Raw genomic sequence first — 23,088 nt, forward strand, 5'->3', positions numbered from 1 at the left:
TTTGAGCGGTTAACACCCACAATTGGTTTAGTTTGTATATGTTGTTAGTAGCTGCAGAACTGTGAAAAATTTACAACCCTGCAGATCTGCAAGTGTTACATAATAGGCATTTCAAACTGAAGACCAATTTGCTCTTTGCATTGATCAGCTCCAGAGCCACTTTCATCTGCTCTGGGTGACCATTTTAAGTATCCAATCAACAGCCTATAGGGGCTTTTGATCTAACTACCAAGTATCTAACTACTTAGTGACTGTGCTGCCTAAGGTGTTATAAGGAAACATGGTGAGAATGATGAAAAGCTGCAGTGAGGCCTTATATGAGGAGTCGTACAGAAGCCTATGCTCAGTAGCTTCCAGAACTCCCTGCCATCTTTTTGATTGATCATCATTTTTCTCCCTGCAAATGTCAAGTGAACTCCTTATGAGAGAGATGAGCACTTTTTCAAGTATAAACTATTATGACGTAGTGTATATCAAAATCATGCTAGTTTTCCCTGAGCTTCTCAGTGAACAATGAAGCTTATTCTTTGTTTGTTGACCACAGGTCTGGAGATTAGATGGGTAGACTGCCACTTCCCTTTCACTCACCCATCTTTTGAAATGGAAATCAAGTTTGAAGGAGAATGGATGGAAGTACTAGGATGTGGTATCATGGAGCAGAAGCTGGTGAACTCTGGTAAGTACAGCTTTGCTTTCATTGAATCCACAAACTAGCCACTACTAAGTGGTAAATAATAAAATAATAAAAATAATGTACCAATGCCCTGTAGCCCCACTTCTTCTCTCAAACATTCCCACAATGCATTTGACATGCCACCTTCTATTCACATCTATCTGAGGTAGCCCCATAAAAATGAGTAATAACCTTGCCCCTTTGTTCCATCAGGGTATTTATATTCCAGTTGATCACAGCTGATTTTACTACAGCCAGCTATTACATGCAGAAAAACTGTAGTATAACAATGTACCATGAGTGCTTGCACTGTCATACGCTGCAGTGCTTTAGAGATGTAGGGTGCATATACAACCCAAATAAGACATTACAGAGCAACAACAGCCATCACTTGAAATAATAGGATATTGCCAAAGTTCTTGTGTTCACTTGGATTATTAGTCTATAATGAAATGTTATTGACCATATAAATTGAATTTGATAAATACTGATTTATCTAATTTTCTGAATCAAAGAATAGTCATATAATAATAATCCAACACACTAAGTACAATAAGAAATGCTGATCTACAGTGTTTATCATAGTTATGTAATTTGTTCTCTTCTGGCCCTGTGAAATGTAGGATAGTCTCATAGGTCTTTTTGTGGGGCGATGGATTAAAGGAACTTTATAGTACTTGCAGACATCCTGAAACACATTTCTAATGCTTTCACTCATCTGCCTTTGTCCACAGCAGATATAAAGGATACACTTTGTTAGACTAGACGGATTGTGAATAGTTTTTCTGAGAAAATTCATTTGCCGATTGCCAGAAAGAAGAGAGATACAGTATCTTTCTTTGTTTTCTGTGCCCCAGGCAGCATGGGAATGAAGGGCACATATACTGTGCAAGATGCCAAGGAACATTTTGTAAGGCATGGACTCCCTATGTATTATTCTGTGTTTTGATTTGACAAGGCAATGATATTTGACATCCCATCACAGCAACTCTAGATCCTAAAAGAAAACAGTGCAAGAGATAGATCTAGAAAACCATTCCCCGGAGCCTAGCACTTCATTTATCTTTTCTTTAAAGGCCATATTCTTAGGATTTCTCACAGTAAAGCAAAAGAGAGTTTTCTGTTTCGCCGGTATAAGCAATAGAAGCCGCATTGCTGGCTGCTTATGGCAGCTTTCTTCCAGAAATGGCTCCACACCTGGTGATAGGTTGTGTCCGGTACTGCATCTATTGAAGTGCATAGTGTATAAGGTGATGTACTGACTCACATAAGGTGAATATACCCATGTTAATATACTCCAGCTTTAGAAAGGTTTTGCATTTAAAGGGGTTCTCTAGTCATAGCAAGTTGGATAGGACCTAACTTGCTGATAGTGGGTCTGAGTGATGCAACACCCTCGGATCACAAGAACGGGGGTACGTTGTATCCCTGTTGTAGCTCGGGTTGAAGAGAGGAGTCAGTCACGCATGCACCAGCTGCTCTATTCATCTCGATGGCGCTGACGAAGAATGCACGTCCCTCAGCTATCTCTGTTGTTACCATAGAGATGAATGGAGCAGCTGGCGCATGTGCCGCTAAGACCCTCACCAATCAGCAAGTTAGGATAGGGCCTTACTTGCTATTACTGGAGGACCCCTAGTTTTTGACATTTAGAATGACTAGTTTTTGATGTTCAAACATGTTGGGTTATTTATCATATCCTTGTCGTGATTTGCATTAAGTGATGGTTACAGGTGTTCTGTGGGCATAGATGTATTCTGGAATGTATGCAAATATTTAAATGAAATGTAAGGTGTGGGTTTTACATTGACTTTATAAATTATAGAGTAAACATATGTATTCATATCTGTTTCTCTTACAAACCGTAGAACAGATGGTTCTTAGAAGTTATTTGTGCCTTTGATGTTCTATTTGTGCATGCATTGTCCTATTGTGGCCGTGTTGACACAGTCCTGCCTTTGCAGTTTAGCTGGGCAAAGAGATTAGATGTCACTAGCCATCCATAGTAGGGAGAAGTGGTAGGGGAAGGTCAAGATTGGTAAGTAGTCAAATTATCAAATCAAGTTGCTCTTTGAAATAAAAATGTTTTTGTGAGAGGGCAAGAATATAAGACCATGAGTAGAGGAAGGCAAAGAAAGTGAAAGATGAAGGATAAGAGAAAATACACCAAGCACCAATTCACACTGATTTCGTAAGACAGTTAATATAGAAGTTGTGGTCTCAATACAAAAAATACCTATCCTTATTCTCACATATTATATTTCAATGTTATACATAAGCAACAATAAATAAAATGCATAACAGTACTGAATATCAAACGATTATAAAAAATCAGTCCTATATAAGTAGACAGCAATGTTAAGCTGCAAAAAGATAAACGTAATGTTTATACCCAATTAGGACATTAACCCCTAGGCGCACCACAACGTTATACTACGTCCCTGGGGCTACATGCTAAGCGCACAGGGATGTAGTATAATGTCCTGATTCTTGCACCGGCCCGCTTTCGGAGCCGACTCCGATCATGGGTGTTAACCCCTTACACGCCGCGGTCAAGCGCGGTCAAGCATGACATGGATCGGATTCCCCGATGGGCAGCTCCGAGGACTGCCATGTGCCCCGGAGCTGCCCGGTCTCCCTGGCAGTCAGACCCCTTCCAGGTCTGACTGCAAACTGTCTGCGCATGTGCGAGATTACACAGATTACACTGCTCTACAATAAAATAGTATTGTAGAACAGTGTATTGAACTTGAACCAGCGATCAGAGCATCACTGGTTCAAGTTCAAGTATTTATAAGTAAAAAAAAAGAAAAACACTGAACACTACACATTAGAATAAATAAAAAAATAAATACATTAAAATATAAGCCCCTAAAATGTCACTTTCCCATAAAAACACTTAATAAAGTATAAAAAACACAAAAAACCCTGCATATTTGGTATTGCTGTGTCCGTAACAATCTGTATAATAAAACAGATTTGTTACTGGACCCGCATGGTAAACGCCGGAGGAAAAAAAACGCAAAAAAGTTCTGAAAAAAGATCATTTTTAATTAATACCCTATAAAAAATGCTTTAAAAAGTGATTTAAAAAATGTTATGCACTCTAAAATAAGCCTACTCAAAAGAACAACTCTACTCGCAAAAAATAAGCCCTTAACCAGATTTGTCGGCCGAAAAATAAAAAAGTTATGCATATGAAAAGATGGTGATGCTAAAATGAACAAGATTTTCTCCAAATTAGTTTTTATTCAGTACAATTGAATAAAATACACAAAACCCCCACATATTTGGTATCCCTGTGTCCGTAACAATCTGCATAATAAAACAGAATCATTATTAGATCCGCAAAGTGAACCCCGTAAAAAAAAAAAGCTCTAAAAAAAGATTTTCAATTAATACCCTATAAAAAAAATGCTCTAAAAAGTGATTTAAAAAATGTTATGCACTCTAAAATAAGACCACTAAAAAGAACAATCCTTCTTGCAAAAAATAAGTGCTTAAACAGATTTGTGAGACGAAAAATAAAAAAGTTATGCATATGAAAGACGGTGATGCTAAAATTAACAACATTTTTGCCAAATTACTTTTTATTCAGTAAAAATGGGAAAAAATAAAAAATCTATATAAATGGTCTTTTTGTAATCGTGGCGACCCATAGAATAAAAATAATATACTATTTTTATGGTATGGTTTACGAACAAAAAAAAACAAAACATAAAAATGTTCCTAAAAATTTATGATTTTCATTTCCTCCACCAACAAAGAGTTAATAAAATCTCACCAATTAGCTATAGATGCCCCAAAATTACCAGAAAAGTGCATCTCATGTGGCAAAAGAAATAAGCCCCTATAGGTCCCCAATAAAAAAAAAAAATATATAGCCTGTACAATGTGACATGGCAAATCTGATCTGGATGGCACCTCCTTCCCTCCTATGCCCGGCCGTGCGCCCATACAGCAGGTTACCACCATATATGGGGTATAGGTGTACTCAGGAGGAATTGGGTATCAAACTTTGTGGAGCCTTTTTTCATTTAATCCATTGTAAATGTTTAATTTTCCACCCAAAATTAGTGTATTGTGAAAAAATATTACAATTTGCAGACTGCACCTCCATTTTGTTTTAACCCCTATAAAACACCTAAAGTGTTAACAATCTTCTTAAAAGTGGTTTTTCATACGTTGAGGTGTGTAGTTTCCATAATGGGGTAATTTATGAGTCTCGCTATTATTTGAGCCTCTCAGTGTCAATTAGAAGTTGAGCAGGTCCATAAATACAGGTTCTGATGATTTTACAGTGAAAGCGTATATTTACAATACAGTCCACTCCTCGGACGGTTAATCAGCTTTTAGCTCCACAAACAATGAAGTCAGATCTGTGTCGATCAGCATCTTTCCGATTTTCCTGTGCATGTGTGTCACACCATTCAGCGCGGTCAGGAATCGCACAGGTGTGTAGGAGCGCAGCTCACACGGGTATGATGGGAAGCCGCTGCCATTGGATTGTTAGTAAGTGTTCGTCTGATGGCTCGTAGCTAGATTAGATTAGGTGCAGCATAAAAACTGATAAATGATGACAGTCCAGAACCATAAAAATGAGCGTAGATACACTGAACAAATGAGAGAGCTGCTAGACACGTTTCCGAGCCATTCATCGGCTACTTCCTCAGTAGGTAATGAATAATTTGCCCATAATGCCTGCTTTTATTCACAAAATGTGTGTTATCGAAAACATGACCTGGATCCACCGCATTTTAGAAAACCCGACCTGGATCCACCACATTTTTAGAAAAAACTTGTTGTGATACCTACAACAGAATAATACCCAACAAAACAATATTACACATATTAGATTTGTAATTGACCATATAATTATAGCTTAAATACGTATATTGTTATTTGTATAGTGTGAATTAGTAAACCATAGTATATTGTTATTATAGCAAGACCTGGCTAGCAAAGATGAAGGATAACTTGGAGACAGGAAAAAAGGCGACCAAGCAATAAGACAAACTTCAACTGAATAAATTGATCAAAGGAAAGGCAACTAAGTGCCTGCTGCTTTTAGCCACGCCAATGCCGATCTTGGTCAACTTAAAAGGGTATTCCCATCTGCATATTTAAATCAGTTCATCTGCCATGTATATGCATTTCTTGCATGTTGTTTAAAAAAAAAAGATAATGAGGATAATGTCTCATAAATGTAGTCACGCTGTTCTCTAGAAAAAAGATAGTCGTCCTTTGAGACCACCACCATTTCCACTTCGTCCCCCATGACGGCCCACCTGGAGGATGCCCCTTGACCTCTGCAGGGACAGGAAGAAGAGAGGTTAAAAGTTCCCTCCCTGCATCCTCCCGCCAGTGTTCTTCCTGTCCCTGTTGAGGTCAGGTCAAGAGAGGTGCCCTCTCTCCTCCAGGGAAGTGGGGGGGGAGGGACGAAGTTCTTACCGGTATGCCGTCCTCGGCTAAATCCGGGCGGGCTGGGGTCCTCGGTCGGCTTCGGCCTTCCCTGCTGGCTGCCATCCGGTCCGCGTCGGGGCCGCCGCACCGCGATCCGGAGGTTGTACGTGCGGCGGACGAAGAAAAACTACATATCCCGGCGTCCTCAAGGTCGAATGACAGCTTCCGGCCGCGACCGGAAGTGGCGCCGAAAAAGGCGCAAAGCATCCCTGGGAGCCGGGAAGGCCAGCGGTAGCCTCTTCAATGGGGGATGGGCTCCCCATTAAGGTATTTAAAGCGGGCTAGTCATGTTGATCTTAGGTCTAAGATCTCTGTGGATTACTGCTGGTTCTCGTGTCTCCTGCGCTTTGGTAGTCTCGTTATGGCTGATGAAGCAGACCTGACTTTCCTGCATCCTCCAGTCTCAGTAAGTGGGGTAAATTTTGCAGGAATTGGTTTTACGTTATGTAAAAGATATCAGGTCACTTATTATCCTCCTATTGCCTTTTTGGGAAAAGATCAGGGGTCTAGGGGAAATGACAAGGAGGATAAAGGGGATAAGGCTAGTAGGCCTGAAAACCCGAAAAATCGGGGAAAAGCAGTGTAAAGAAATGCAATATGTGTTTTCATTCTATGCCCGAATCTTACAGGAAGCCAATATGCAAAACCTGTATAGATAATTTTATGAGAGAAGAAAAAACTTCTTTCCTGGATGAACTTAAAGGATTTATTGAAGAAAAATCATCCAAACCCGGGAAGGTTACAGCTTGCAGCCTGGATCCTGAATCCAGCTACATAAGGTCTCAAGGACTTTCCAGTAAAGTTATCAAGACTCTAAAGGCAAGTAGGAAACCAGTCACATTTGCTATTTACCACAAAATCTGGAAGAAGTTTTCTTCATTTTGTAAAGACAACCCACCTATCCAATCTAACCCTAATTTCTTACAGGTCCTTGATTTCCTCCAGAAAGGCCTGGAGTTGGGACTATCTACTAGTACCTTGAAGGTCCAGATATCGGCTCTTAGCGCCCTTTTTGACCAGCCGCTCATTGAACACAGGTGGATTAAAAGGTTTATTAGAGCATCCTCTAGTTTAAGACCTCAGGTTATTAACAAAACTTCTTCCTGGGATCTGTCCTTAGTTTTGAACACCTTATCAAAAGGACCGTTTAAACCAATTAACTCTTCTGATATAAAAAACTTAACCTTAAAAACTGTATTCCTGATTGCTATCACCTCAGCCAGAAGGTTAGGTGAAATACAGGCGATATCAATCAGAGAGCCTTATATGAGAATTCTGGAAGATAGAATTATTATTATGTTAGATCCTAACTTTGTTCCCAAAGTAAATTCTAACTTCCACAGGAATCAGGAGATTATACTCCCCTCCTTTTGTGAAAATCCGTCCTCCGAGAGAGAACACGAATGGAACTCTTTGGACGTAAGACGCTCTGTTATAAGGTACATAAAAGTTACGGAGCCTTGGCGTGTGGATCATAACCTCTTTATCCAATTTCAGGCGGAAAAACAAGGGGAGGAAGGCTTCAAAGGCAACCATTGCGAGATGGCTGAAGACGGCGATATCCTTATGTTACGAGATCCAGAAGACACCGGTCCCTGCAGGAGTACGAGCGCATTCGACCATGGCTATGTCCACATCCTGGGCTGAGAGAAGAGGAGCCTCGTTGGAGCAGATCTGTAAGGCTGCAACATGGTCCACCCCTTCTACATTCTCAAAGCATTACAGACTGGACTTACCATCTTCAAAGGACTTAGCTTTCGGACGCAAGGTTCTGCAAGCAGTTATCCCTCCCTAAATCCTTACTTATTTTGTAAATCTCCAGGTGGGCCGTAATGGGGGACGAAGTGGAAATCATGAATTAGTTACCTACCGGTAATTCCATTTCCATTAGTCCACCATGACGGCCTATATATACCCACCCTAAAGTAAAGTTTTTTTTGCTGTCTAGGTTTGTGGATGAAACTTTGTATGTGATGATAACAAACTAATAAAATTGTTGTATCCTCCTCAAGTGTGGTTATTTTGGAATCACTGGCGGGAGGATGCGGGGAGGGAACTTTTAACCTCTCTTCTTCCTGTCCCTGCAGAGGTCAAGGGGCATCCTCCAGGTGGGCCGTCATGGTGGACTAATGGAAATGGAATTACCGGTAGGTAACTAATTCATGATTTCACTCTTCCAGCAGTGGCCAGGCATGAACTATCAAGGCCTGACATCCACCTGGATTTCATTACCACAGGATGGCTGGTGGGGCATGCAGTATTTCCTGGGCATTTCATATGCAAAAAAAAACCCCACAGTTTAGTTGTGTACTCTCTTTAGCACCAGTGGATGTATCCAAAGAAAGCAGTTACATGTGTCCATATAACCATATAACTTAATTTATGGGAAATTAGTTTTTTTTTAAATTAGCATCCAATTGAATAAATGTATTAAAGGGGTATTCCAGGAATCAGCATAATTCATATAGAAATGGGCACTCAAAATATAAGCTAATGTGTAATTAGTTGTTATTAAAAATTTTGCTCCCCTTAGCAGTAAATGCTTTGCACATACACTGTGATGGAGAATTAAAATGCTACTGGTCCTTTAATCAGTCCGTTAATTTCCTCCTCACAGTCCGTTGCAGGACAGAAGATGGCTGCTGGTCACATGTCCACATCACATGTCCTGTACCTGCCTGGGCAGGTCATGTGATCACCACTACGTTTGGCTGTAATCGGTTGGTTGCAGTGCATTCAGTATGGCCAGTGTTGTGGTGATGGCAGTTACACATCATTAGTATGGTAACAGAGCAAGAAAACCTGTTACATCATCACTGGGAGAGGAGTATAAGAGGTAGGAGGAGTTACTGAGAACTAAAGGATCATGGAACTTGTAGTTTCCAGTGGCGGCCATCTTAGTGATAACTCCACCTACTTTAGAGAGGTTATAAATTTTGTAAATCATAAAATCAAATTATTTAAGCTCCATTTTGTTACTAATGACATTGAGTATTGTTGTATTAATTTATTTATATCATCATGGGTTTTTGTGTCAGACGTTCATATTACTGGAATACCCCTTTAAATTAAATGTCTAGATAAGAATACCTCTTTAAAACTTTTCTTATTTCAGTGGAGGAATGTAGTGGGTTTGTGCCTAATTTTGTGAATTTGTAAAAAGTCATATATTTAACATCTTACACCAACCAACACATTAGTTATTTTGACCTTTGATGGTCTAGTCGAGTACAATGTACTTAGTAGAGTATATTGTTAAAAATCACAAAAAGTTGATTTAACATCCACCTAAAGAGAACCTGTCATGCAAATGTATCCACCCAAAATAAATACTTAATTAAAAACTATGATTAAAAAGTATTGCCCTCATCCATGGAGGTATACTGTGATTTCACATGATCAGATACACCGGGTTGATTTTGCACAAAAAACCACTGTACTTATAATGTACAGCTACAAAAAGCACCAGGGAGATTTCTTCCTGATTATGTGTTCTTAGATGATAGTCTTTCTCTATCTTCTCCATTAGGGCCACCATCACCATGTCTCCTTATCCAGTGACAAGTTGCCCTAACACAGACATCTTATGTTCTGACGTTTCCTATGGTCCCCTCAATCTTGGTCCCCTAACAGTGTAATCCTTCTGCTAATCCTAAAATTTTACCCCCTCATAAAATGCAATAGTCCCCCTACAAAACTAGTACCAGAGAAGTATTGTGCCCTAGTATAAGTTATTCTAAATTCTTTCCATTCTAAAATCTACACTTTATTCCCTGCATTAAAAATGCCCCCCAATGTAGGCCCCACACTTGATAATGATTACACAGTGTACTGTCCTAATTTTAGCACCAAACTTTATAGTTAACCCCATCTATATAACACACAACAGAATACTTCACATGCTGGTTTTAAACACTGTAAATTGTCCTCATTATGGCCACAGTATTCTTCTCTAGTCATAAAATTATAATTGAGAATAACCCTTTAATAATATTGCCCATACTGATACCCCTATAGTCCCTAATAGAGCCCCACTATTTACTCCTAATTGTGCTCCCCACTTAAAGAATCCCCAGTTATGTTCTGGGGAGGCATAGCATAAAATAGCCTGACAGTACAAGCAGTTATATAAGGGGCAGTTACAGCTCAATAATGTGTTGAGGACATCCTGCAGTCACGTGTTGTCTCTAACAGAAAGGGACTCAAGGGGCATTTTTCAGCATGATAATGTTTACCCACACATATAGTGATGGTTTTGTAGTAATGTCTCCATCACAACACCTCATTGCCCTGTTCGATTGCCAAATTTGGTATACTGACGCTGCTAGTACAGTGTGAATGATCTACAGGCCCAGTCGCAGCATCTTTGGACAAATGCACAATAGGATACCTTGCAGAACCTGAATATCTCCATGTTCAACCATTACTCATTTCCTATCCAGACTGGATGCCTTCTTTTTTTGCTTTGATATTGTAGTCTCTTTGCAACCAATTTGTCAATCTGTTTACGACACAATTCTGACATATTTGCACCAACAACCTGTCTGCGTCTTATTTATAAAGGTGTTTAGACAGCTTTCAGGCACTTTGATGACTGGTAAGACAAAGGGGATGTGACTTCACACCCAAGGGGTTGTGCAAAGTACGACAAGTCAGTCTTAGGCCCCCTATTTTAATTTCTCCTCTCCTATATTTCTGTGCCTTATGAGGCTCCTTGTACTAGACTGTGCGGCCGGATATCGGTCCCTCACACACATTCAAGCACAAGGGGGTCTTATTGTGTATATATGTGACATTTTTCATTTGTATGTGTGCACGCATGTCACTGAGGCTACATTCACACTACCGTATGGGGGACGTATTTACGGCCGATATACGTTCCCCATAGACGGCAATGGGCGCACGCGCCCTACGGGAGCGGTACGGTGCAGCACACGTGTGGCACCGTACCTCTCCGTACCCCAGAAAAAGATAGGACATGTCCTATCTTTCTCTGTAGTACGGCGCCGTGCGCCATAACTTCCTATGGAGAGGGTCGGAAGTGAGCTACGCTCACCTCCTCCTCCCCCCGTGCACTGCCGTTGCCCGCTACGGTACGGGCGGGCAACGGCAGTGTGAATGTAGCCTGAATCTGTATTGTATCTATATAAAATACAGTGGATTGACAAATGATGCATAACTGACTATTGGCTCTGAGAGTACACCTCTCACTGGTTCTGGTCTCCCTGGATACTGCATGTATATACGGCAGCATATGGTGCACAACCATATGCAGCACGTATGTAACACATATTTTCTGTATTGTTTGTGAAAGAGGCCTTATACTGCATGTGCAGTGATAAACCTGTTGCAGCAGAAGACTCTAGTCTAAGATACATATTAAAACAGCTGTGTGTTACCTGTAGAATACTGTTTTGGCCACACGTCCACAATCACTACAATGAGCAGTGCAGTCATCCATTTACATGGCTGTATTGTCAACAGTACCGTACCATGAGCAAGGAATTTTTGGGTTGATAAAGCTAGCAATATTATTTGCCGACCCATTGCATTTGGATACAGAACAGATACGATGACATACGTTCACAAGTTGATAAACGTTACCGTGTATAAAATGTGCTGAAAAACACCACCTCGACCCCAACTGATGCTTGCCACAACTCGCCGATGCTCTCGTCCCCATAGCTCCTCTTCTGTCTTCTCTCTGCTGCGTTAGCCGGCAGAAGCCGAGCACCGCACTGTCGCTGTCGCCGCTGATTACGTCATATTGTGTGCCGCCCACTGTTACAGCAGATAGAAAAAAGAAGAGGAGCCATGGGGACTGGAGCTTTGGGGTGTATGTCAGTTTATTTTTTTATGTGATGGTCAAACTGGGGGCTGGTTGGCGACATACTAAAGGGAGCTCGTGGGCTGGCAGGCTGTATACTAAAGTGGGCTGGCAGGCTGCATACTAAAGTGGGCTGGCAGGCTGCATGCTAAAGTGGGCTGGCAGGCTGCATACTAAAGTGGGCTGGCAGGCTGTATACTAAAGGGGACTGGCAGGCTGTATACTAAAGGGGGCTGGCAGGCTGTATACTAAAGTGGGCTGGCAGGCTGCATGCTAAAGTGGGCTGGCAGGCTGCATACTAAAGTGGGCTGGCAGGCTGCATACTAAAGTGGGCTGGCAGGCTGTATACTAAAGGGGGCTGGCAGGCTGTATACTAAAGGGGGCTGGCAGGCTGTATACTGAAGGGGGCTGGCAGGCTGTATACTAAAGGGGGCTGGCAGGCTGTATACTAAAGGGGGCTGGCAGGCTGTATACTAAAGGGGGCTGGCAGGCTGTATACTGAAGGGGAATGGCTGGCTGTATAATAAAGGGGATGGCTGGCTGTATACTAAAGGGGGATGGCTGGCTGTATACTAAAGGGGGATGGCTGGCTGTATACTAAAGAGGGATGGCTGGCTGAATACTAAAGGGGATGGCTGGCTGAATACTAAAGGGGGATGGCTGGCTGAATACGAAAGGGGGATGGCTGGCTGTATACTAAAGGGGGATGGCTGGCTGTATACTAAAGGGGGATGGCTGGCTGTATACTAAAGGGGGATGGCTGGCTGTATACTAAAGGGGGATGGCTGGCTGTATACTAAAGGGGGATGGCTGGCTGTATACTAAAGGGGATGGCTGGCTGTATACTAAAGGGGATGGCTGGCTGTATACTAAAAGGGGATGGCTGGCTGTATACTAAAAGGGGATGGCTGGCTGTATACTAAAGGTGGCTGTCTGGCCATATACTAAAGGAGGCTGGCTATATACTGAAGGGGGCTGGCTAGCTTTATACTACAGGGGAATGGCTGGCTATGTACTACTGGGGGCTTCCTGGCTATATACTGGAAGGCTGTGACCAATGCATTTCCCATCCTTGGCTTATACTCGAGTCAATAGAGTATTGACAGTTTTTGGTGGTAAAATTTGGGGCCTTGGCTTATAAAGAAAAAAGCATATGTTCATGTGAAAGGGGCCTAAGGCATACATTCAGGTTGAGGAGTCAGCGCTCCTCATCCCTCCTCTCTCCACATGGAGATGTGCTGCAAGGCCGTACGTACGGCAAAATATAGAGCATGGCATGGTGACACGTGTGTGCTCGCCTTGCAAAATGCACTTATATGTTGTCTGTATGCCCTCTCCCATTCGTACGGCCTCCATATACGTTGTGTGAAAGGGGCCTTACTTTGTACTGCCTTACATTACATCACTTTTATAAATCTGCTCCCTATATCTCCATTACATTTACACATATAAAATTTAATTCCAGAAACTGGTTCTTATTGGTATGTGTTTTTTTATCTTTGTCAGTACTGTATATATTAGCTAGTTTTGTAAATGGCAAACTGTGCAAGGTTAATAAGGTTACAGGTGCACTTCTCAGCCATAAAGGCGATGACTGAATTAATTAAAGCCATGAAAGATCTGTGAATATTTACTTAAAGGTATACTATCTGATGCGTAACAGCGCCCAGCAATACATAATTAATAGACTTTGATGTGATGTCTCATTTTCATGAGCTGTTCCGACACAATTAGGTTAGGAAAAGGCATGTTTATGTAAGAAGTGCTAACATTATCTTAAAGAATTCCACACTATCACAGAGATTGGAAGTCTTAGTATGCTACCTGTGATTTCCAAGGACAGCATACTTTTTTGGTCAGTCCGTAATGTGTCAAATTGTATCCACGCCCGTTTTTAATTCACATCTGTATGGCATTTGTTCATCATTTTTTCTTCATGTCCGCAAAAAAATTAAAAAAAACAGATAGACCCCTCATTAGTTTGGCATATAATGAATATATTGTATTTAATTGCTGTAGTGGCTATCATTCTTTATTATTTGCCTTTAAGCTGTCATGTGGGTATCACCTGAATTTGTGGGTATTTTATATCCCCATGTATTTCTATGAGCTCATACACAAATTTAGAGATTTCATAGCTCGTTGAATAAGCTGAGTGCCCCAGTGAAAATTCAGGTCAGGTCCCACCCCTGGCCGTGTTGGAAGTCTATGAGGCTGTAAAACATCACTCATGCAACACAGGTGTCATCCTTGTGCCGTTCGTTTGCGGATCGGTTGTGAGGTAACACAATGATGCATCACTTATCAGCCTTCTGGGTTTTTTTGCAGATTCACTAAAACAGATGAAATGCGGATGACACAAGTACTGTTTTTGTGGATGATAAATTAAAAAAAACAAACGGGCAAAACGGTTGTAAAACACAACACCATTATGGAACTACTAGTCCTACTTTGCGAGGATAAAAATTTTGTGTGGAAGAGGACTGCACAATGAAAAACAGCCCATAAATCACTCCTCAAGTAAAATAAATAATTATGCATTGAAATGAAAACACTGTGCAGCAACTTGCACTGTACACCAAATATACAATAAAAAAGTTTATTAGATCTAAAACTGGAACATATGAGTAGTATACAATTGTATGTTCAAATTGTGAGAACATATAGGACTTGCAACATAAAAAAGTTATATATACATAATCTTTACTTGAATTCTGTGATGTATACTATGTGAACTAAGTAAACTAAGTAAACCTCTCATTAAATGCGTTTAAGATCACAGGCTGGATGAGGGGTAGGGTGGCACTGAAGGGCCCAAGTGCCCACCTCTACAAAAAAGTGTGAAACTGATTGAAAATGATGAAAAATATTAAAAATCTAAAAATAGCATAGATTATAAAATATGGATTGTAAAATCATATAAAAAGTCCAGCGAATTCTTAGTACTTCATATGCTTCTTGTAAACAAATGAAAAATAAAAACATAAAAAATTGTTGTAATATTGAGCTTTCTATTTTTCAGGGAGGTATGATGTTATTCCAAATCAGACTGTAAATCAGTATCTGGCCGTTCAGGATATAAATGTTGTTTTCTCAATTGTAATGACGATCTTAAATCTCAACTCGATAGTGGTGCTTGTTGCGACATTAGTTGTGTATCCTTTCGGCAAGCTCAGATAATGTGCTCAGAGCTCACATGAGGCCCAGATACATGGAAGGTAAACAGTCATATAGGAGAAATAGTGGCTGTGGTGCAAATGTCACTTCTATATGGTGATAATAAACAACAAATATATTGTGACCTGTTTTCTCCTACTAAATATGGGGACTCACGCTTTGTCAACCACTTTCATTTGCTTTCTTCTTGTAACAAAGTACCGCGATTGTGTCACATTCCAAATGCAGTGAAATTGTTGAAAAAACGCATTCGCGCCGTACTCTTGTGGACTTGGATTTTACGGATTTCACTGTACGCCCCAAATGACTTCTACTTTATTCTTTGGGTCGGAACGATTACGGGGATGCCAAATTTTATTGGTTTTATAATGGTTTCATACATTTACAAAAAATAAAACCTGTACAAAAATTTTTTTGGGCATTTTGTCATCTTCTGGCGCTAATAACTTTTTAATACTTTGGTATTGTGAGGTGTTGCTTTTTGCGACTTTTGATGACGTTTACTATGTTATAATTTTTAGGACTTTACGCTATTTTCTGTTAGAGGGTTAAATGCAGTGAAAAACTATTATTATATTTTAATAGATCGGGCATTTTTGGACGCGTCGATACCTAATGTGTTTGATTTTTACTGTTTATTTATATTTATATGAGCTCTAGGGAAAGGGGGGTGATTTGAATTTTTATGTCTTTTTATTTTAATTTTTTTTTTAACTTTAATTTTTACCATTTTTCAGACTCCCTAGGGTACTTTAACCCTAGGTTGTCTGATCGATCCTACCATATACTGCCATACTACAGAATGGCAGTATATGGGGATTTTCTTCCTCATTCATTACAATTGCACATTGTAATGAAAGGGTTAACACAAAGCTGCCTCGGGTCTTCGGAAGACCCGAGGTTGTCATGGCGACGGATCGCTGCTCCCCTATGACATCACGGAGCGACGAAGCTCGGCAAGATGGCCGCCATCTTTTTGAAGCCGCCAGCGTCGGTGTTACCAGTAAGACTTTGCTGCAATATGCAGCGAAGACTTACCCGCTATGGAGAGGGATCAGCCCGTGAGCCCTCTCCATGCTCCCGCACCCGGCATGTGATGTAGTATTACGTCACATGTCGGTAAGGGGTTAAAGGAAAACTTTCCTTGTGAATGGTTTCCTGCAGAATATTTTCAAAATTCGTAATAAATATTTGTTTGGCTGCCGATTTTATTAATTATAGTATAATATATTTGAGCTGTTGATAAGGAACAACGCTCGTAGCCTGAGGGGAGTAAAATTGTTTCTTCAGCTTTTCCCCTTTTTTCTATGAAATGTAAGATACTAAGTAGCTGCGAACAAATGGGAAAACCTTCACCAATTTTGTTGAACGCTTCTGTAACTGCGGATTTTCATAAAATTGTATGGGAAATGTCGATAAACTACTGAGCCATACTATTTACAGTTCTGCTTATTTTTTTAAGGTAGTGAAACAATAAGGATTATTTGCCATGGTGTATACTACACAAATGTTGCCACACAGTCGTGCTGAAAAGCAAACGCTACAAGAACAATATATGTGTGGCAAAAATGGGGGAACAAAACATGTTAGACATGTAACCAGAAGTTACCAAACCAATAATTAAACATGGGTTTGCAACCCCTGTGAGGCGAATCATCTCCAGAAATCTGGCTTCCTTGGGGGTTCCTGACCCCATTTATCACCTGTCCTGTGGCATAACCCTTTAAAGGGTTTTTCCCACCAAACAAGTTAGGCCCTATCCACAGGATAGGGTTTAACTTGCTGATCGGTGGGGGTCCGGTGATAAAACTCCCACAGATCAAGAGAACATGGGGTCCGAGGTACCTCTGTCGAACCCATTGTTGCTCCCAAAGATGAGTGGAGCAGAACGGACATACGTTGTCATCTGCCCTACTCATCTCGGTTAGGGCCTAACTTGTTTAGTGGGAAAACCCCTTTAATTCAATACAATAAATATTTTGGAGTTTTGAATATTTTGATTAACAAGGTATTTGCCCTCAATTAGTAAATTGCTTATTAGTTGAGTTCCTGATATTCCATTCCAAGTACTTCCAAGTATTATCTATCTTGACTAGGCAATCACTGAGGAAGAAAGAACTCGCCTGACCACCACCTAACTAAATAAATTACACAGAAACATGTTTTGTTTGAAAGGTGAATGGTCACAGCTTTATGTGTTTTCGAATACAAAACAGTTTACCGTGTATACTCGAGTATAAGCCGAGGCCCCTAATTTTACCACCATAACCTGGGAAAACCTATTGACTCGAGTATAAGCTGATGGTGTGAAATGCATTGGTAACAGCCTCCCAGTATATAGCCAGCAAGCCCCCTGTATTAAATAGCCAGACAGCCCCCTGTAGTATATAGCCAGTAGGCTCCCAGTAGTATATAGCCAGCCATCCCCCAGTAGTATATAGCCAGCCTGCCCCCAATAATATATAGCTAGCCAGCCCCCAGTTGTATACAGCTAGCCAGACCCCTGTAGTATATAGCTAGCCAGACCCCAGCTCCCTGTAATATGTAACCAACCGTAAGTATGCTACCAGCCAGCCCCCTTAAGTATAGAGCCAGCCCCCTCTGGTATGCGGCCGGCCAGCCCCCTCTGGTATGCGGCCGGCCAGCCCCCTCTGGTATGCGGCCGGCCAGCCCCCTCTGGTATGCGGCCGGCCAGCCCCCTTTGGTATGCGGCCGGCCAGCCCCCAGTTTTCCCAATACATAAAAAAATAAACTCACATACTCACCGATGATCGGGGCATCTCCCCGATGCTCCCATCCCCGCGGCTACTCTCTACTGTATTAGCCTGTAGAGGCACGGCCCTGCGCCAGCCGACAGAACACACGGCTGCATTTCTGCCGGCTAATACAGCAGAGAGAAGACAGAAGAGGAGCCCCGGGTCGGGAGCATCGGGAGAGCCGGAAGGTTAGTATATAAGTTTAGGGTTTTTTTTAAGACTTTTGTATAATTATATACGGTAATATCCAATAGCTGAGCTTTTGGCAACAACCCAAAAATCTGTGACATAATTGACATAAACCACTAAATTATCTCCACTAAAACCATAACCACACGCACAGTGTGCAAGAGTCGCACCCCCAGCTCCACTAGCCACCAATCTCCTAGGTAATGCCAAAAAAAATGCCCTAGACCATCATTTGGAGACTACAGTCATGGCCATAAGTTTTGAGAATGACACAGATATTATATTTTCACATGATCTGTTGCCCTCTAGTTTTTACAGAAATACAAGTGCAATCATGTTATAACAAAAGATTTTATTGACGGTTCGAATGAGTTAATACAGCAAGTCAATATTTGCATTGTTGACCCTTCCTCTTTAAGATTTCTGCAATTCTCCCTGGAGCACTCAATCAACTTCTGGACAAAATCCTGACTGATAGCAGTTCGTTCTTGCACAATCAATGCTTGCATTTTGTCACAATTTGTTTGTTTTTGTTTGTCCACCTGTCTCTTGATAATTGACCACAAGTTCTCAATGGGATTAAGATCTGGGGAGTTTCGAGGCCATGGACCCAAAATCTCTATGTTTTGTTCCCTGAGCCATTTAGTTATCACCTTTGCTTTATGACAAGGTGCTCCATCATGCTGGAAAAGGCATTGTTGATCACCAAACTGCTCTTGGACGGTTTGGAGAAGTTGCTCTTGAAGGACATTCTGGTACCATTCTTTATTCATGGATGTGTTTTTAGGCAAGACTGTGAGAGAGCCGATTCCCTTGGCTGAGAAGCAACCCTACACATGAATGGTTGCAGGATGCTTTACAGTTGGCATGAGACAAGACTGGTGGTATCGCTCACCTTGTCTTCTCCCAACACCTTGTTTTGCAGATGTTCCAAACAATCGGAAAGGGCATTCATCGGAGAAAATTACTTTACCCCAGTCCTCAGCGGTCCACTCCCTGATGCCAAGCACCAGCCTCCTTTTAAAGTGTCCAGTGGTGAGATTCTTACTTAATCATGACAGATTGATCTCCAGCCCTGTCCTCATCAACACCCACACCTGTGTTACTGGAGCTTTCACTGAAACGATGTTAGCTGCTCCTTTTAAGGCAGGCCTGCAATGAAGTTGAAATGTGTTTTGGGAGGGAAAAGTTCATTTTCTAGGCAAACATTGACTTTGCAATAAATTGCTGTTAAGCTGATTACTCTTTATAACATTCTGGAGTATATGCAAAATACCATTATAAAACCAGATGCAGTAGACTTTGTAAAAATTAACATTTGTATCATTCTCAAAACTTATGGCCATGACTGTATGAACCAAACTATTGCTCATGGATCACACGCTATGAGAAAAACCACCAGTTTTTGTTCTCATAAATCTACCTTCCTGGTTTTTACTCCCATTTTTTTACAAGCCACCATTTTGAATGCTCTTATTGCCTCTTGCCAAGAACTCGCTGCGCATGAAGACCTGCCGCCTTAAATCAATATGCAAACCTGGAAACAAAAATCAGCAACCTCCGAGAGCCCGAACTGACCCGGCATTCCACCATGCCATACACAGTCAACATGTTGGGATTCAGGTCCCTAAAGCACAGTAAATTCTGCTTGTTTGTCTTAATAGGAGGGCACATGTGGAAATTCCTAATGTCATTCCTGCCCATGTGAATAATTAATACATCAGGAGGGCCCAAAACTCTGCTTTAATTTAGGCCACACCCAACCACATTTTAGGCCACAATAGCCCAACCAATGTACACTTTCCTGATCAGCATTTAGACCTAAGGCATTACACATAATCATAATCTTGCCCCCCTTTTGGCCCAATAAGTGAACTAGCGGTCAACACCCATATTACACATTTTTTGGTCCCTGAGAGAAAATAAAAGAAACATGACCGGGTCCGAAAAAAGAAAATGCTCAAGCAACTGCGAGTAAACATAATACTTGAACCCCTGTAACTCGCAATGCCCAATCCTTCTTATTTCCTCCTTTGGAAGTTCCCTTTGTGGGAGCTCCAATTCTAAAAAAAATAGGAACTATACTCATGAGCTCTCAACCCAAGATGTGACAAGCAAACCCAAAAAAAACAGACACAAATTGATAATTGTACTGGGACATACTGTCCTCGTGGATCAACAGTGTCTCCCTTCTCTTGTGTGCACTGCCATAACCAACACTAAACATGCAACTAGGCAACACTCACACCCAATGAACTATGCGGCTCAGACAAACCACTAAAACTTTTCCCAATCTATCCGTCTTCGACATGAACAACCTGAAGCAAACGTCAATCTTCCCAGATGAACACACCTCAATTGGACTCCAGTCTCCTTATTCCGATTGCTGCTAACCAGCTCCTCAATACGGAAAAAGCACTAAAAAATTTCCAAGAATAAACCAATGCAAAACTGCTTCAATTTCTGCCTTCACCATGAGGAGCACTTATGTCTAAGGGCAGGATGCCCCTCAGCTACAGGATCCCTTTTTAAGCCTGTGCAACGATCTCCCAGCCTTCATGCTTTAGGACCCTGCCCCCAAACGCGTATAGGAGCTGTCATTCTTCTCATCCACAATGCAATATCCCTGTGGTCTCATTGCAGCTTGGGCTGCACCAACTTTCGCTGCCTGAGGAGTTCATTATATTTGAGCCAGTCATTGATCCTATATGTCTTATATGCTTTCCATATAGTTTCATGGTACCCAAACTGCCAAGAGAAAAACCATGCAACAATTCCTAAAATTTCTTGGAATCCGTTGATACCTCCAGCATTCCTTATCTTCTTCCTTTTTATGCTCCTTCCAGCAGCAACAAGGTAAAAATAACCAAAATCTTCTTTCACCTCCTGTTTTAAATGCCCCCATGTGGGCCATCAAAACAGATTTACAAATTCCTTTTCACCCTGTCAGACATCGGCAATTTCATAGATGTATCCTCCTTCTCTGTCTGCACCCCCATCTACAATGATGCTCCAGGCACCTCCATGGTATTGTCCACTCCATGTGGTGCTGGGACCTCTTAGGCCACTTCACTAGGCCCTGCAGACTTCTTCTCCTTGTTGCCCAATTAGACCCTGCACTGTGACCCCAAAATAGATTCAATAGTACTCAATAACTGCCAAATCCCTTGAAAGAATTAACTCACCATGCCCAAGTGCACGATCTCTACACTTGTCAGCCTCTCCCCTAGAACTGTACACCTGTGATGAATGTGATGCATGGACGGCGGTTGTAGCGGTGGACTCACCTGGTAGTTGCACGCTTACCGCCCACTTGGTGCTGGTGGCAGGAGCAAGCCCACTTCCTGGTATAGCCACTTCCAGGGCCCGCCAGTCTAGCGGTGGCCTCCTCGCCCTTAAAGGCTGCTTAACCAATTCCCACCAATGAAAGACACCCAACTCCTCTAGCTGTAATTTGTTTGTAATTAAGCTTTTTTTATACTTCTTCTTCCCATGACAGCATACAACTTTGAAACTGCAATTGTCACTGGGACAAAAAGAAATTTTAAAATATACCTTTTCTGACTTACATACACATTCAACTGAACTACAATCCTAAAGAACCCAGGGACTGTCTAATCTATTTTTGAGCAAGAAAAGCCTTAGCGGAGGACAACTTAGCAAAAGTAATTTCTTCATGTTGGAGCCAGTTTAGAATGGAAAAACTATCTGATGGGTTGCCTTTAAGTTATTGGAAAATATCTGTTGGTAAAAAGTTGCAATAATCGGCAAAAGCCATGTCAATTAAGCACAGTAGTTTACAAGAGATACGTCCTTTGTATGACTTCAGATGTTGCCCATTAGTCATTGTGGATAATTACACCCAGAAGGCTCATGTAAATGTGACTTAGCTTTCAAGGTCCCTCAGAGTATCTGTCGGCATCTGGTTCAATAATGTGTTACATTTTTGTATTATTTTGTATTTAATCCATCAGGAGCATAGTTGCAGTGTACTGTACTAAAAGAGGGTGAAAATGTAAATGCTTGAATCGGAACAACTGAATATAAAATGCATATAATTATATATTTACACACACATATGGACATTATGCTTTTACTGTTTTTTTTATATCTATATGCTCTATTTTCTTGTGGTTGGTACTAGAACACAAATTATTAAGATTTCAAATTGAAACCTTTCACCTTAAGTAAATATTTAACAGATAGAACATTTGCATATAAAAAGATGCAACATTGTCATAAATTTTATGGGTTGGGTCAGTGATGGCGAACCTATGGCACGGGTGCCAGAGGTGGCACTCTGAACCCTTTCTGTTGGCACCCAGGCTGTCACACCTGGATAGATTCATCAGACTGGACTAGATTATTCCTGCAGTTCTCAGTTCTCCTGCTGTTCTCAATGCTATTTTAAGGTGACACATCCTTGACTGATTGGAAATGCAGGAAGAGTGAGAAGGTCCAGATTATCTTTTGAGGTCCCCTTGCTGGCCCCATGATTCTTCTTGTACAGAGAGACCCTGGAGAGAAGCTCGTGAATTTATCCTCCTGCTTTCAACTATATTGGTGGCCTCAGGGGGCCAATATGATTGAATGTTGTGGAAGAACATGGAGCAATAAGTTACTGTTTAAATTGTTATGTTGGCACTTCATGGTAAATAAGTAGGATTCTGTTGTAGTTTGGGCACCCAGTCTCTAAAAGGTTCGCCATCACTGGGTTGGGTTGTTAAAACAGATCTAAAGGAAAAAGGCATAAAGCCAAAAAATGCTGTGAACAGTCTTCCTCTCACTACATTATGGGCACTTTGTAAACTTTTTCATGACATGTTATGAGAAACATACTGAAACTAGGACTGCCATCAATAAAAGCATGAAGCCTAAATATTTTAAGAAAATTTGTCACTTTCCTGTATTTAGCCCAAGCCACTTAATATTCCCTGAGGAAAATTCTGTGTAATGTTCACTTCATTATTTACCTCCTTCTTCCCAACCTTCAGAACCCTGGA

At 41.2% G+C, this 23,088-nt stretch overlaps 1 protein-coding gene across 2 annotated transcripts in view; it reads left to right on the forward strand.

Annotated features, from left to right (window-relative positions):
* Positions 1-23,088, forward strand: part of FARS2 (phenylalanyl-tRNA synthetase 2, mitochondrial) — a 298,134-nt gene that overhangs the window by 110,966 nt on the left and 164,080 nt on the right. For both annotated transcript variants that reach the window (XM_072152519.1, XM_072152520.1), the window contains one exon: positions 545-676. In XM_072152519.1, coding sequence (XP_072008620.1) covers positions 545-676 — 132 coding nt within the window. The remainder of the gene's footprint in view (positions 1-544; positions 677-23,088) is intronic.

Source organism: Engystomops pustulosus, chromosome 5 (genome assembly GCF_040894005.1).
Source record: "Engystomops pustulosus chromosome 5, aEngPut4.maternal, whole genome shotgun sequence".
In the NCBI taxonomy this organism is placed as follows: Eukaryota; Metazoa; Chordata; class Amphibia; order Anura; family Leptodactylidae; genus Engystomops; species Engystomops pustulosus.